Source organism: Lytechinus pictus, chromosome 3 (genome assembly GCF_037042905.1).
Source record: "Lytechinus pictus isolate F3 Inbred chromosome 3, Lp3.0, whole genome shotgun sequence".
Taxonomy (NCBI): Eukaryota; Metazoa; Echinodermata; class Echinoidea; order Temnopleuroida; family Toxopneustidae; genus Lytechinus; species Lytechinus pictus.
This window is the reverse complement of record NC_087247.1, coordinates 13,298,188-13,312,143: the sequence shown is the minus strand read 5'-3', so window position 1 is coordinate 13,312,143 and position 13,956 is coordinate 13,298,188. Positions and strand designations below refer to the sequence as shown.

The following is a 13,956-nucleotide window of genomic DNA, read 5'->3' as shown; positions in this document are numbered from 1 at the left end:
AAATCATCTCACAGTGATACTTATTTAAAACCATATCCAATACGGCACAAAATATCTGGGATCAGACACATGCTCTCGCGAATGAATTTAAAGAGTTTTATGTTGGTTCAAACTACAAATGAAACATAACTGAAGTTAATTGAATAGAAAATCATTTGCAGTAATTACGATCAACAATGTATATCATAAGAATGGTAGAAAATGAATCAGTGATATCCCAAAGTGTTACTAATTTTGCAAGACTTGAAATGGAGCTTTGTTTTGAAAAAAAGGTACACTTACACTTTACTTAATTGTACAATTGATAGTATGTTTTATGCTAAAGGGTCCAGAGTGATTACATTTAGGGTAATGCAGACCTGCCAACCTTCTACAAAAAAAAAAGTATTCTTAGAAGGAAAAAAATAGTATTTTTGACAAAAAAAAAGTAACAATCACCAGCCTGTTGTAGTGAGATCGGTGAAAAAACATGTGAAATGAGCAATGACTCTACTTGAAAACTTGATAATTCACCCTTTTAAACATGTGCTCGTAGGCAAGAATGTACCTGTTCTTTTCATGCAACAAGTTCCTGGCCTGACAGTGATTTTTACCGGTCTGGGACCGTCGGACCGGCGCTAGTGTCACGAGCTGTGTATAATACATACTCCATGATCGGAAATTAAAAAAAAAAAGTAACATATCATACAAAACAAAGTATTGGTGTATTCATAGCAAACAAGAGGAACAAATACTCTAAAAAGGGGACGGTTGGCATGTCTGGGTAATGATTTCAAACAGGTCTAAACAGTGGTGCTCAAAAGTTAGTGAGCCCCACCAGAAAATGAGCATATCTAAAGTGTTCTGCCATGTTTTAGATATTTAATTGTGAGGTCAGGTGATAAAATATTACATTTCAATAGTTTGTTTCTCTGCCCTTGCTGAACATTTTAGCGTTGTTGTCTACCTTCAACACTCAGCATGAAGGAGTGCATTTTGTGGTGGGGTTCACCAACTTTTGAGCACAAATGGCAAAAGAATGATGGATACCACATGATAGAGAAATAGCATTAATCAAATGTAATTTTAAAATAAATTAAGGAAATCTATTCCACTATAATTCTGATTCTTACTAAGATATTTCCCACTTACCAATCATCCTAATATAAACTTAGTGTATTCTATTAGAATGATATATTTGGTGCCGATATTGACAAACACTCTTTTTTCTTCCAATTATGGGCAATGTCAGCCTTCTGTGGGCAAGATAAGACACGAATGAGTTGCTCCAAGTGAGATCGTTTTGGGTAAATATACCAGGTTATATTTTTCAAGGAATACAGTAATATATTAAACTAGTTTGAAACAATTTTGGTAATTGCTTCACGATTAACTTTGTACTAAAAAATTCTAGCTACATGTATATTTCACTTGCTGTGACTTCCTCGTGAAAACCTGGCTTAGTTCTTGAATGAACGAGTGTAAATCACTGGAAGTTTATTCATTTTCATTTGATATTGTCTTGATTACATACTTGCATATATCTAATGCAAGGCTGGAATGGCGTTTGCATCCCATTTTCAGAAGAGAATATAAGAAAAATTCAATAGAGATGATCATGATCTGACTTTAATCAAATTACACAGTAACAATAATTTAGAGAGAAAATAATCATTAAGCACGAAAACAGAGTTATCTCTGTGTTTGCAGAGATTTGATATCATGCATATTTACATACATGTACACGAGTTTGAAGGATTATATGGGTATCAAACACAGGATTGGCAGTTCTTAAGAGAGAGAGAGAGAGAGAGAGAAAACAAATATACAATAGCTTTTCATCAAATAAGTGAAATAAATAGTAAAGTAGATCAATCGATTTTGAATGTTGCCACTCCATATTACACATTAATTACAATATATGGCATCCGCCATTAAAGCCAGTACTCAAAGTTGAACTTTCTTCCTCTTTCAAATGGACCAAATTATTACCAACCATTATCAATCATATAAGGACTTCTCTATAGTACTTATAATTACTTGTGGAGTGACCGCATAAGTCAATTCCTATGCAAGGGAGGGGCAGGGTGGTAGAAAAGGTTTGAATAAGTTTTTGGAATCAAATAAAGAGCCTTCAATACTAGAAATCTATTTTTATTATCTAAATCAAATTTCTGTCTTAATAGTCACTCCACATTGGATGGATTGTCAAAATAATAATAAACATTCAATATACTTCGACCATTCAATGAACTTTGACCATTCAATGCATATTCAATGAACTTTGACCATTCAATGCATATTCAATGTACTCTGGCCGTTCAATACATATTCAATGTACTTTGAACAACCAATTCAATGTATATTGAACATCAAATGTACATTAAATGCACTTTGAAAAGTCCATGTACATTCAATGCACTTTGAATATTCAATGTACATTCAACATACTTTGAATATTTACATACTTTCAATATACATTCAATGTCCTTTGGCAAGTTTATTCACACTACCACACTGCATTATCAAGGGATCATAAGGATCTGTTCACATATGCTGTCATCAATCATAACATTTTCCATTTATTGGTGTGTAAATGATTGACATGTACAAAAGTCCCATATAGTATGCACTTGGCTTTGTGTATAAAATATTGTGAATTGTGAGGCATATTTACATGGTTTGCTACCAGAAAAAAAGGGGATTAACAGGTTAGGGATGACATTTTATATTACTGTACATAAATCTGCATATTTCATTGTATCTGCATTCAATATAGAAAACTATAACTAGAAGAGAAATAACAGTTTCTGTTAGCTGTGGTATGTCTACATCTCTATATTTAATTCAATTTTCCCTTGCACCATGCCATCTTAGTTACATGGCTAATTAAGCCATGTTCACGATGAAGGCTTCTAGAAGTAATGAATTGAAGTGTAACATTCATTCATGATTAGGAAATTACATTTTTGTTGACACATATTAAAAGCTATGCCATATCTTTGCTCCTAGTACTTCCCAGCCATGAAACTCAGCAAATTCTTCCTTGAAAATCACAGGAATCCCTTTTAAAAGGTGTACAATGGGCGATTTCAAGAACATTATTTTTCTGTGCGCTGGTGATGGTATCAATTGGGCTACTGAACAGAGCTCATACAAACTGTTCGGATTTAGAAAAAGAACACCAAACACAATGTTGAGAGTTCAATTGAAAGTGACTTTATAACAATAATTGGCTTTTATACATAGCACGATATCAATCTACGACTGCTCGAAGCGCTTCACAATTATCATTACCCAGTCACTGGATTCGTAGCTTTTTTAGCAGTCTGTTAGGCGCACACTTGCTAAGATTTTAGCCCTGGCAACAGCCTTATCACATGATGGGTGGTAATGCCTGGAAAGCATTTCATCAAAACAAAAAATATTGTCTGACAACATGTCAGATATGGCAAATTTCCTGATTTTGATTGGATGGTAAGCTTAGGTGCCCAAGTGTTGCTATGCTAACTATTGGGTGAAAAAAACTGTCGAATAAAACATCTGATAAGTCCTCTCATGAAATACTCCCTTGATTACTTCCTTTCAATGAACACCTTTGTCAGCATTCGATATTTAACTTGAAATCATCTATCACTGGACCAAGGCAAGGTTCACATGATCACGGAAGGTCAGTGGAAATGATAGAAGCGATGACATGGATGAATGGACGATTACATGACCCCCTGGCTTGGCCCCTCTAAGGAAGCTTCTTGGTGATGTTCGGAGAGATGATCTGATTGGCCGTTGGTTGACACAGGTATCATCATCATGGGGTTGTGATGCATCATGCGTTTCAACTGCTCCATCGTCAACTGATTGACTTTCCGACGGTGGGCCGCGCTCTGGCTTTCAATACTAAACAGGGGTGATTGAAAAGAAAGAAGAAAAAATATATAAATAATTAGGCCTAAACATAATAATTTCAAAGGTTGTCAAAAGGCACATCTTTTCAGAGCTACATACTTCATTGGTCGTTTTACTTAGAAATGATCACAGATTAGCCAGCAGAAAGGGAAAATAAAGGAAACACTTAAGTTTAACTACTTCCGTTCATTTACTTCATGTTTTTAACTGATGAAAAGAAAAGGTTTCAAAATGGTTGCTGACTTCCATGTTTTCCAATAACATTTGTCCATGAAACCTACAGTAAATGAAACTGGGACCAAACTTCAATTTGTGTCGATGGCAATGTTATTTGAAAAAGAGTCCTGCAAATAAAAAGAAAGTGATCGACCTATTCAAGGACAATACTGCAGGCACAAGACCCTTCCAAGAGAGGGAACTAAGGGGGCATTGCAAGAAAATATTTGCAATCAATTGCAAATATCCGTTGCAATTGATATCTCAATTTTGATTGCACAAAATTAGTTTACGCTCCTTGGTGCAAGGAGCAAATCAGTAATCAATTCAAGAAATTATCGATTTTGCAATTGATCGCAAGTTTTTTGCAACACCCCATAAGAAATACTCACATATCTGCAATGGCATGATTTGTTTCTTCATCTGGATCCCTCTCATCTTCCATATCATCGTCCTCCTCCTCTACCAGCTCATCACCAATAGCTGCATTCCTAACCCTCTCCTCCACGTCACCAATATCCTCCTCTTCCCTCAATCCCTGGGGATAGGATTCCCTCTCTTCCCTCTCAAGGGCTTCAGCATCTTCCTCTTCTTCCCCTCTGGCATACCGTTCTTCTTCGGCCCTCCTAAACCGTTCTTCCACCATGAAGCGTTCGCTCTCCTCGCTTGCGAATCGCTCCCTTTGCTCCAGCCGGTACTGCAGTTCACCCTCGCTCACCACATCCCCAGGGGAGCGTTCTCTGGGTGGGGGGTATACATCCCTACGGGTGTCGGCGTGGGGAGCGCCCCCACCCTGAGGATACGAGTCTCTATCATCGTCGGGGAAGGGGTCGCCGCTACGTTCCCCACCGGGATACTCCCGGTCTTCCGCCTCCAACAGGTATCGCTCCCTTTCTTCTCCTGGATAGGCATCATGGTCGTCCTCTGGATAGCGCCCTCTCGTGGCCCCAGGATAATCATCTCCTTCCAGTTCTTCTTCATTGTCCAACACCTCGATTGCATGGTCTGCCGCTGCGGCTGCTGCATCACTCAGCAATGGCAAGCTACCGCCCATAGGCTGTAAACAAAATATAAATGATAAATGATTCTAGCAATAATCAAGATACTGTTGTCATGGCGTTCTTACATGGACACTTTTGACGTGTCAATATCATCCTTCAATAACTATATTAAAGCCTGGGTAATAATTGTGAAGAGCCAGGGTGTAACATCTGATGGACATGAACAGTATTTTAGATTTTCTCTAATTACAATCATACTTTTTCCTAATAATTCAATCATATGAATGATAATTATTCTGGAATAATTATCATTCATCTTTTGTGAACTCTAATGATCTTCAGTTTTTAATCTTGTGATCAAAGACATTGCCCCCCGGTGTTACATATGATACTACCTATGGAGCAATAATGGTGGAGTCCCCAAGTTTCCATATAATGAAAAATAAACAAGTTTTACCCAATTTTTGAAGAACATGGAATTCACGGAATGTCAGAGAAAACAGTTTTATATCAAAAATGAAAAAAAAAATAATAAAAAATAGAGGGAAGTCCATATGAACAAAAGAAGAAAATGTAAATGGAACCTCTTAGTCTTTGCAAAGATTGGTTTTAGGGAAATATTCTTTAAAAAGTAATTGCTTTTCAAGATCTTGTTTCATCTTGTATCACTAAACTAGGGAATTTGCATTTAGAAACGCCATTGAATATGTGCCTTCAGAAAATTAAAAATCTTGATTTACACTGGATTCAAGCTATCAGTTCCAAGTATCTAAGTTGTGACTTACATGCATGTGTGTCTCTAGATTGAGCGGCATGTCCTCTGTAGGCAGCATATCGGCTGACTTGCTGATAGGTGTGGTGGGTGTGTTGGGTGTACTCGGAGGCGTGTTCAGACTGTAAGAAGATAACGACGGTCTGTCAGCAGGTTATTTCATTAAGCTCATGCAAGTTAAACAAACATGCAGCAAACATATTCTAAACAAATTTTATAGGGGCTTTTTTCTTAGTAGGTGCACTGATTAAAATTTGAAATCTGAGCAAAAATAAATCTGGGAGAGAAAATGAATTATTATCTTGACTAGCTTTACATGCAAGATGAGCGATTTGATTAGTCAGTGAATTACTTATAAGCTTTGAAAGATAACAGTAATGAATTTCAGCTGAGCATGTACAGTAGATCTAGAAAAGAGGGATATCTATAAAAAGACAAATATAATTGACAAATAAATGCTGAGGACTATTCAAAGACTACATGCAAAATTATATGTATCATCATCATAATCATAGTTATCATTATCATTGAGATATCATCATCATCATCATCATCATCATCATCATCATCATCATCATCATCATCTTCATCATCATCATCATCATCATCATCATCATCATCATCATCACCATCAACATCATTACCATCAACACCATTATCATTACCATCAACATCATCATCATTATTACCATCAACCCTATCATCATCACCAACATCCTCAATGTCATCACCATCATCACCACTATAATCATTATTGCCATCATCATTTTCACCATCAATGTCATCACTGAACTGATTATAGAGATGCTCTAACAGGAATATTATGACATTGTTAATTTGTAATATTTTTTTAAAGCAAAAGGTCATTATATCAGAAGGCTCTACTTATGCACTGGTGATAAACTGCATGCAAAAAACTTTAGACTCTGAGCGTTAGAGAGAGCTGAAGCAGAGAAAATTGCATTGCATTTGACATATAATTCATTAATCAGGAAAATATTAAACAACATGTACACAAAAATTAAAATTAATCAAGTTATCATTACAATATCATGCATAATTCTACAATGTTAACAATAGCATTCCTTACATTTTAAAAGCTGGAACAAAACTATTCATATCACTATTTGATATAAAAATAATTGAGGACAACAAATACATTGAGTACAAAGTTTGAAATACTATATCCATAAGGGAGAATTAACCCTAAAATGGCCGGGGGGGGGGGGGGGTTGAACAACAACATTTTCTGCGATCATTCCGCCGCGCGAATTTTTTTGACTGCGTCACTTGCAGAGTTTATACTTTTAAGTCTCGCGCATCTTTTAAGACCAAATTTACAATGCCCAGGTACGCGATTTCGAAATTACGCAACATTTTGTAAGTGCATGTCAGACCAAAAATTGTTCCAAAACGTGATTTTGTGTACAAAGTCAATGCAAATTGAGTTTTTTCATCTTATTCACAAAGATATGATTATTTTTACTTTAAACAGCTGAAAGCAATTGATTTTAGCATAATTATGCTTCAAAAAGGTTGTGCAATAAATCTGGTGAAAAAAACAAAGAAAAACAAAAGGTTTAAAAACATGGAAATACATAAGAAATTCATAAAAGTGATAAAACAATAAAATACATAAGAAATTGATTTCCAAACCGAAGTTTTTTTCATCTGCCATTGTTAAGAATGCTACAAAGAATATTTTTACCAAAAATTAGCATTCTAGGAGCTTTATTTAGTGAATTAGAGCAAAAAGTATGATTTATGCATAAATTAGCATAATTAATTCATATAAAATAAAATCTCATTATTTTGGAAAATTTTACCATACAGCCTTGTAGATTACATCGCACACTACCAGCATGCAAATTTTTGCGGCACTCGTGCAATCGGCGGCCGAGATCTCAGGGGGGGTTGAATCAAACCCCCCCCCCCCCCCCCGGCCACAGAACAGCCAAAAAAGCCCGGCCTAGTTAGGGTTAAAAAGAATAAACCTAACTTACAAATCAGAGGCTATTATTTCTTATCACAAACCCATTTTTAAAATATGAAATATTCAGATACATCTAGATATTATCAAGACACCTTGGCCACGTCTTACAAAGACATGTGATTGATCCAATCAATCTCAACTATGGAAATCCATCAATGTCATAATTGATCATCTAGGTATGTACACAGTCCCTTGTAAACAAAGAGGAGCACTCAAAACATAAATGTATGCATTCTAATGCTGCAATCACTAGCTTTCCATACTTGTAATGGATCCAATCAATCTGAACTATGGAAATCCATCAATGTCATAATTGTTCATCTAGGTAATATTATACACAATCCCTTGTAAACAAAGAGGAGCACTCTGTACAAACGTATGCATTATAATGCTGCGATCACTAGCTTTCTATACTTGTGATTGATCTATCAATCGCAACTCTGTGAAAGATGGGACCCCGAATGGTTGATGACATGAAATAACATTTGTGCAACTCACCTTCCCATTCTCTGCGGTCTTCTTTTCATGAACTCAATCTCGTCTACCGTCCACACGGCACCCTTCACATTCTCTACACGTACAAAACACTTGTGAAGACTTAGGTTATGTCGTACAGCGTTCTATCGAGAAAAAAACAACAAAAACAATTGATCGACTGGGGTGTACTTGAATGATTATCAAATACATCATTATTGCTTTTTGTTATAGAATACCAGCTGAACATTAAAATTCTCTATGTTTGGGTAGACATTCAAATTGCTGGTAGTATTGAATTGGTACTTGGTATTAAATGATGAGATAATACATGGGTTCCATTCGAGTTTGCTTCCAAAACGGAATCATGTATATACATTGAAAAATAAGATGTTCCTGAAGCATAATTGTACGAAATTTCTAACTATACATGTACAATGTACTAGTGGGTGTTTCATAAGGCAGTTTGCAAGTAATGAATGACTTTCTGCACAACTGGTGACCCTTTCTTGAGATATGATATATTCCTGGGTAGCTAACTTAGCACCAAAGAACATGTTCCAGTCTTGGGTAAAGTCGTGCATATAAAACACCCATCTGGATATTGTTTTTGTTGTTGCACACTTGAATAGATAATAAAAAGTACTAATTGTGGACCATTAAAACATGAGTCAAACACATGATACAAAGTGTTTGCAATCACTTTAGACAGTGAGCACCCGGTATAATGCAAACATGGACAGAATATCTTACGAAGTAGACCAGTACCAGTCCATGCAGTGTACAGACATAAACAAAATTGACGGTATTCTGATAATTAAACTAGGCCTAACCCCAGAATAAACAAGAATTTCAATGAATATAGGGTAACAGTTATGGTTGTGCTATTGTTTTTTGGTTCAGAATGATGGGAGGATAAAGATTAGGTTTAAGGTTAGATTTGAGATAAAGGTTTGGTGTAACATGTGGCTTTCCATTGGAGCAATTGTTGCAGGAGCAAATGCCATGGACCCAGCAACGCACCTTCCATGTTGCAGCATTTCTTCTGAAGTATGCAAATGTTCTTGTGAACCAGTTGTAGATTTCATTGAGTGTCAGTTGTCTATCAGGTGCATCGATGATTGCTTGCCTGATGAGGGCAGCATAGGTAAACGGCGGCCTCACATCTGTGTTCTTGTAGAAGTCTGAGTTGTGGTGAATTTCTGCTATCAACGAGAATGACACAGAAAACAACATAATGCTTACATGCATTGCATACCAATCCACCTTCCTAAATATACAAGCTTTATGGAAGAAATCTACATATTTCTTGGTTCCAATTACAGTTTATACAGTTGTTTGTCAATTATGTGTCTGTTTACCTTGTACAATCATTTGTAATTCAGCCTTTTGCTGCATGGAAATATAATGTATCAATAAAAGACCATTATTATAGAAACAGCATTCCAAAACTATTATAAAAAAGAATGCTATCAAAATATTTTTTCTCTCATCAAGTTACATTTTTTTTGGTTCTTATCATAATTGTTATCTTTGAACCCCAACATCTGCACTGACCGCACAGAAACGCCATTAGCGCTAACAGAGGCCCTGTTGCAATAGGTAATGTGGCAGCGATGCCTAATGTTACAACCATGCATTACTTACGCATTGAATTAAATATTTAGACTTCACAATCCGAAAAATGTGACTGGGCTTACTGTTAGCGCTCTGTTAGGCTAACAACATTTCTGTGCGGCCGGCACTGTACCTTGAGGTTAAACTAAGAATTATCATGAATCTTATAATCTCAGCACCCTATCTCATTCTGGAGTGAAAGATCAGCTGCATAAAAAGTCATCTTAAAGCCTCTGAAGTAGTTTTCTATTGAGCATTTCTTTTTCTTTCATTAGCTTCATAATGAAAAAAACTAAACAATGACAGATGAATAATGTAGATGCACAAGTTTAAAGATCTGTACCTGTACTAAGTGACAAGCCATATTTCTCACTGTTCCGCCTCCTGATTGGCCCTCCAGGTGTCACATGATGCGAAGTAAGCTTATGTGATTGGTTGTTGCCGAGATGCTGTGGCTGTTGTTGCTGTTGTTTGATGTGAATGGGACTCCGTAGTGCCTGGCTCATGAGAGACTGAACCGCAGCTTGCGTGGAGACGGGAATGAGGGGCGGGATCTTGGGGGTGCCACTAGCGAGGGAGACGTGGTAGGGGGCGGAGGCTATGGAGGTGATGGGAACGGGTGGGGTACTGGGTGGTACCATGGGGAGGGACGGGGTCGTGTGCTGGACCACTGATACGGGCTTCGACAGTGTTTGCGTTGATTGAAGGGACTGCAAAATGGGGGAAAAGAGAGAATATGCATGGGATTGACTTTACCAGGACAGATACGATGAAACATTTCCTACATCAATCACTTTAATATGTATCTATGTACTGTAATTAAATCAGACTTGAATGGCCTCTGTTCGTATGTTCGGAGATACGAGGGTTATAAATTATATACAAATTAAATTCCAATTAAAGGTATAGGCTAACATTGATCTGACTTTAAAAGTCTGTGCTGCAAGGTCCCACTTGTCAGCTGTGTCTGTGATATGTTATAAGAATTGACCTAGAAAAAATAGCGCCGGAAATCAAGCGCTTCATAAAAGTGTAATAGGAAGTGACTGGAATAACCATGTTATTTTCATGCCCATTCACCACCATTTTTCTCTCCTCTGTAGATTTTAAAAGTAAATGTTGGTTTTTCAGTCACAAATATCTTGGAAGTGTCTGCACAATTTTTGTTTTCTTCCTTGATGTTTTTGCATCCATATGAACAATATTCAATACAACATGAATAAAAGTTTATTATTCGTTTCAATAAGACCTTTATAATATTAGCCTATACCCTTTAAGATGCAAAAAGGCAATATGAATGGTTTATGAATGCGCATCCTTGCTTCATTATCACACAGAAATGCCTCATATGGATATCTTTAATATGGCCATGTGCAATATACATAAACATATCAGACACCATGCTATCCTGTATCCATAATGTTGATAATGTGATCCAAGAAGTATCTAGCTAAACAAATACCATCCCCCCCCTTTTCCTGATTGTACTTCCTTAGAAACCAATAATATTTATTCCTCTACTCAAACAAAAAAGAAGACGCATATCAACAGAGCATCCACAACCAGACATGACAATGGTTTGGCAACCAGGATGAGGTCCAAACTGTTTGTATTTTTCATCTCCTAAATCATAACAAAAATCGAAACCAGAGGATAGTGTAATCAAATGTTGGTATGATGGGGTTATTGTTTAAATGAAGCAAAGACAGTTTCAGGAATGAGGCAAGGGAAATTCAAACAGTCAGGAAGAACCTATTTATATTGTAGAATTGTGAAATTATATGAATTATGAGTGTTCTTTTTCAATATTTAAAGGAAGTGTTGCTATTCGATTGCATAAATTCTCTCACTTTTCACAAGAACTGCTTCATTTCAGTACTGATTATAACCATTTATGACGCTTAAAGGGATGGTCCAAGCTGGAGATATTTATATATCTGTGAATTTTACTCTATTTATTCAGATATAAATATTTTCAGCCCGGACCATCCCTTTAAGGAGAATTTAAGGAGATAAGGGAATACTGACATATAATTTTTAAAACATCCAAGTTAAAATGAAATATGTGTCTGGATAAAAAGACCAAAAAAAAGACATGATTACACCAAAACCCTGAAAACAGAAGAAAGTATGAATAAAATGCACGTATGGGATAGTTTACAATCTTCAATTTGTCAATATTTTCTCACGAGAAAAATAAAAAATCAACACGCCTGCTAGATGGATCGATTATTGGTAACATTACTGTCGTTTTTCGAACATTGGCATAGAGTTTCACTATTAAAAAATACTTCTCATGGATATCAAACAATTTGAGACATTCAGATTGGTCGTTGTAAAAGTACATTTTTAACTCTTTTAAATCTAAAATGTACACCATTTAATAGTAACAAAGCAATTTATCGCATTCTTCCCATGGGTTTCACAACCAAGTTCAAGGCATATTGCAAGGAAACAGTGATTCATTTCTACCTAATCATATAATCTTTATAATATCTTACTTTGCTTACAATGATTTCATGACCTTACCATAATCTGAAAATGACTGTTTATTCATATTGCATAATAAAAAAGTACATGTAGGGCTGAGAGTAGAAAATTGGGGGGGACTTTAAATGACCTACTCACTATAATAAAAGAGTCTTTAAAACCGAATGTGAACTATAAGTTCCTTCAATAAAATTTGTTTAGAGTTTAATACCTATTTTAAGTTTTCCAAAAAAGTGCACATCACTATCTAAATACATTACTATAGTACAATGTAGAACATAAGAAGCTTTTTACCCTAAAATAGTGATGACGTTAAGGACATAAAATAGAATTGCGTTTTACTGGACAAAGGTTGTGATTCAACATGAAGAAATTACTTTGATTGGGTGCCCGAGTACGCATCTACATATTTTCATTTCATAATTTTGTGAAATGTATAAATTGCAAACTTACCTTTGGCGTTTCTTGTTTGGAGTCTATGGAAGGTTTCATATGCAAATGAGCCATCATGGCGGCTAACCTTTCCCTCTCTTTGGTAAGCTGTATCTCCAGCTGATTAACAACCTGCATCTGTACCCTGGCTTGGGCTGTGCTACGGTCATCTAGAGCATGCTCTGTGCTTAGATGTCTGAAAATAAAATATATAAGTATTCATCATTTGGATGTGAATAGTATTACAGTGACCATATACACATTATTATTTGACTGGATAGGCGGCTCGGTGGTAGATTGCCCGCCTCATGTATGGGAGGTCATTGGTTCAATCCTCGGGCGAGTCATGCCGAAGCCTTAAAAAAAAATGGGACCTCCTTGTCAGGTGCTTGATTTAAAAGAATTGAGGAGAGTAATAATGGGGAACAGTTAATAATAGCTGAATTGGCCCACACGGTTGAATAAGAAGTATTATTCTTATTCTTCTTTCATAATTTAGGCTATATAATGGAAAAGATTGGTGAGAAAAGGATATAAACGGAATATTGCAAAACAAATAATGTGCATATTTTACAAGGCAAGTTAAGTTTAATTGTATGTTGAATGCTTACAAATTTATAGCAAGATTAGTATATGGATATTTTTTGTTTTGTTTAATACACTGCCTTTCTGTATTATTATCTGGCAATAACATCTTGATAAAATGTTTGTACTAGTTAATCTGTATCTTATTTTCGGATTATGTATTTATGTTCTAATCCATGAAAATCAAGTCTGGATTCTTTGAAGGGTTGCATGAAATCCATCAATTGTGTTCAGAGATTTTTTTCATGCACTTTGACCAATGAACATATAGACAGTGGCTCTTTTTTTCATTTACTTAAAGTTTTGGGGGCTTAGTGCCCCTAATCACCGATTATTTTCTTCACTGGTTTAGACCATCTTTCCGCTCATTCCCCCACACCTGCCTGATATAAACCACACACACAAAAAAAATGCAATTTTTCAAGTTGTTTGAATAATTCTTGGGTTCACATAAGATGCAAGATGAAGAATACCTACAAAACATACTCTCT

The 13,956-nt window shown here is 36.0% G+C and overlaps 1 protein-coding gene across 8 annotated transcripts in view; it reads right to left on the bottom strand.

The window, feature by feature from the left end:
• Window positions 1-265: 265 nt before the first annotated feature.
• The window catches only part of LOC129257796 (forkhead box protein P1-like), a 28,181-nt gene continuing 14,490 nt past the window's right edge, over window positions 266-13,956 (bottom strand). For 2 of the 8 annotated variants that reach the window (XM_054896196.2, XM_054896199.2), the window contains exons 6-12: window positions 12,902-13,076; window positions 10,302-10,668; window positions 9,365-9,546; window positions 8,366-8,487; window positions 5,888-6,017; window positions 4,494-5,158; window positions 266-3,876 (exon numbers count right to left, since the gene is read on the bottom strand). In XM_054896196.2, coding sequence (XP_054752171.2) covers window positions 3,693-3,876; window positions 4,494-5,158; window positions 5,888-6,017; window positions 8,366-8,487; window positions 9,365-9,546; window positions 10,302-10,668; window positions 12,902-13,076 — 1,825 coding nt within the window. In that variant the 3' untranslated portion in view covers window positions 266-3,692. The remainder of the gene's footprint in view (window positions 3,877-4,493; window positions 5,159-5,887; window positions 6,018-8,365; window positions 8,488-9,364; window positions 9,547-10,301; window positions 10,669-12,901; window positions 13,077-13,956) is intronic. The other 6 variants (XM_054896200.2, XM_064096420.1, XM_054896197.2 and 3 more) reach the window with 3 other exon arrangements.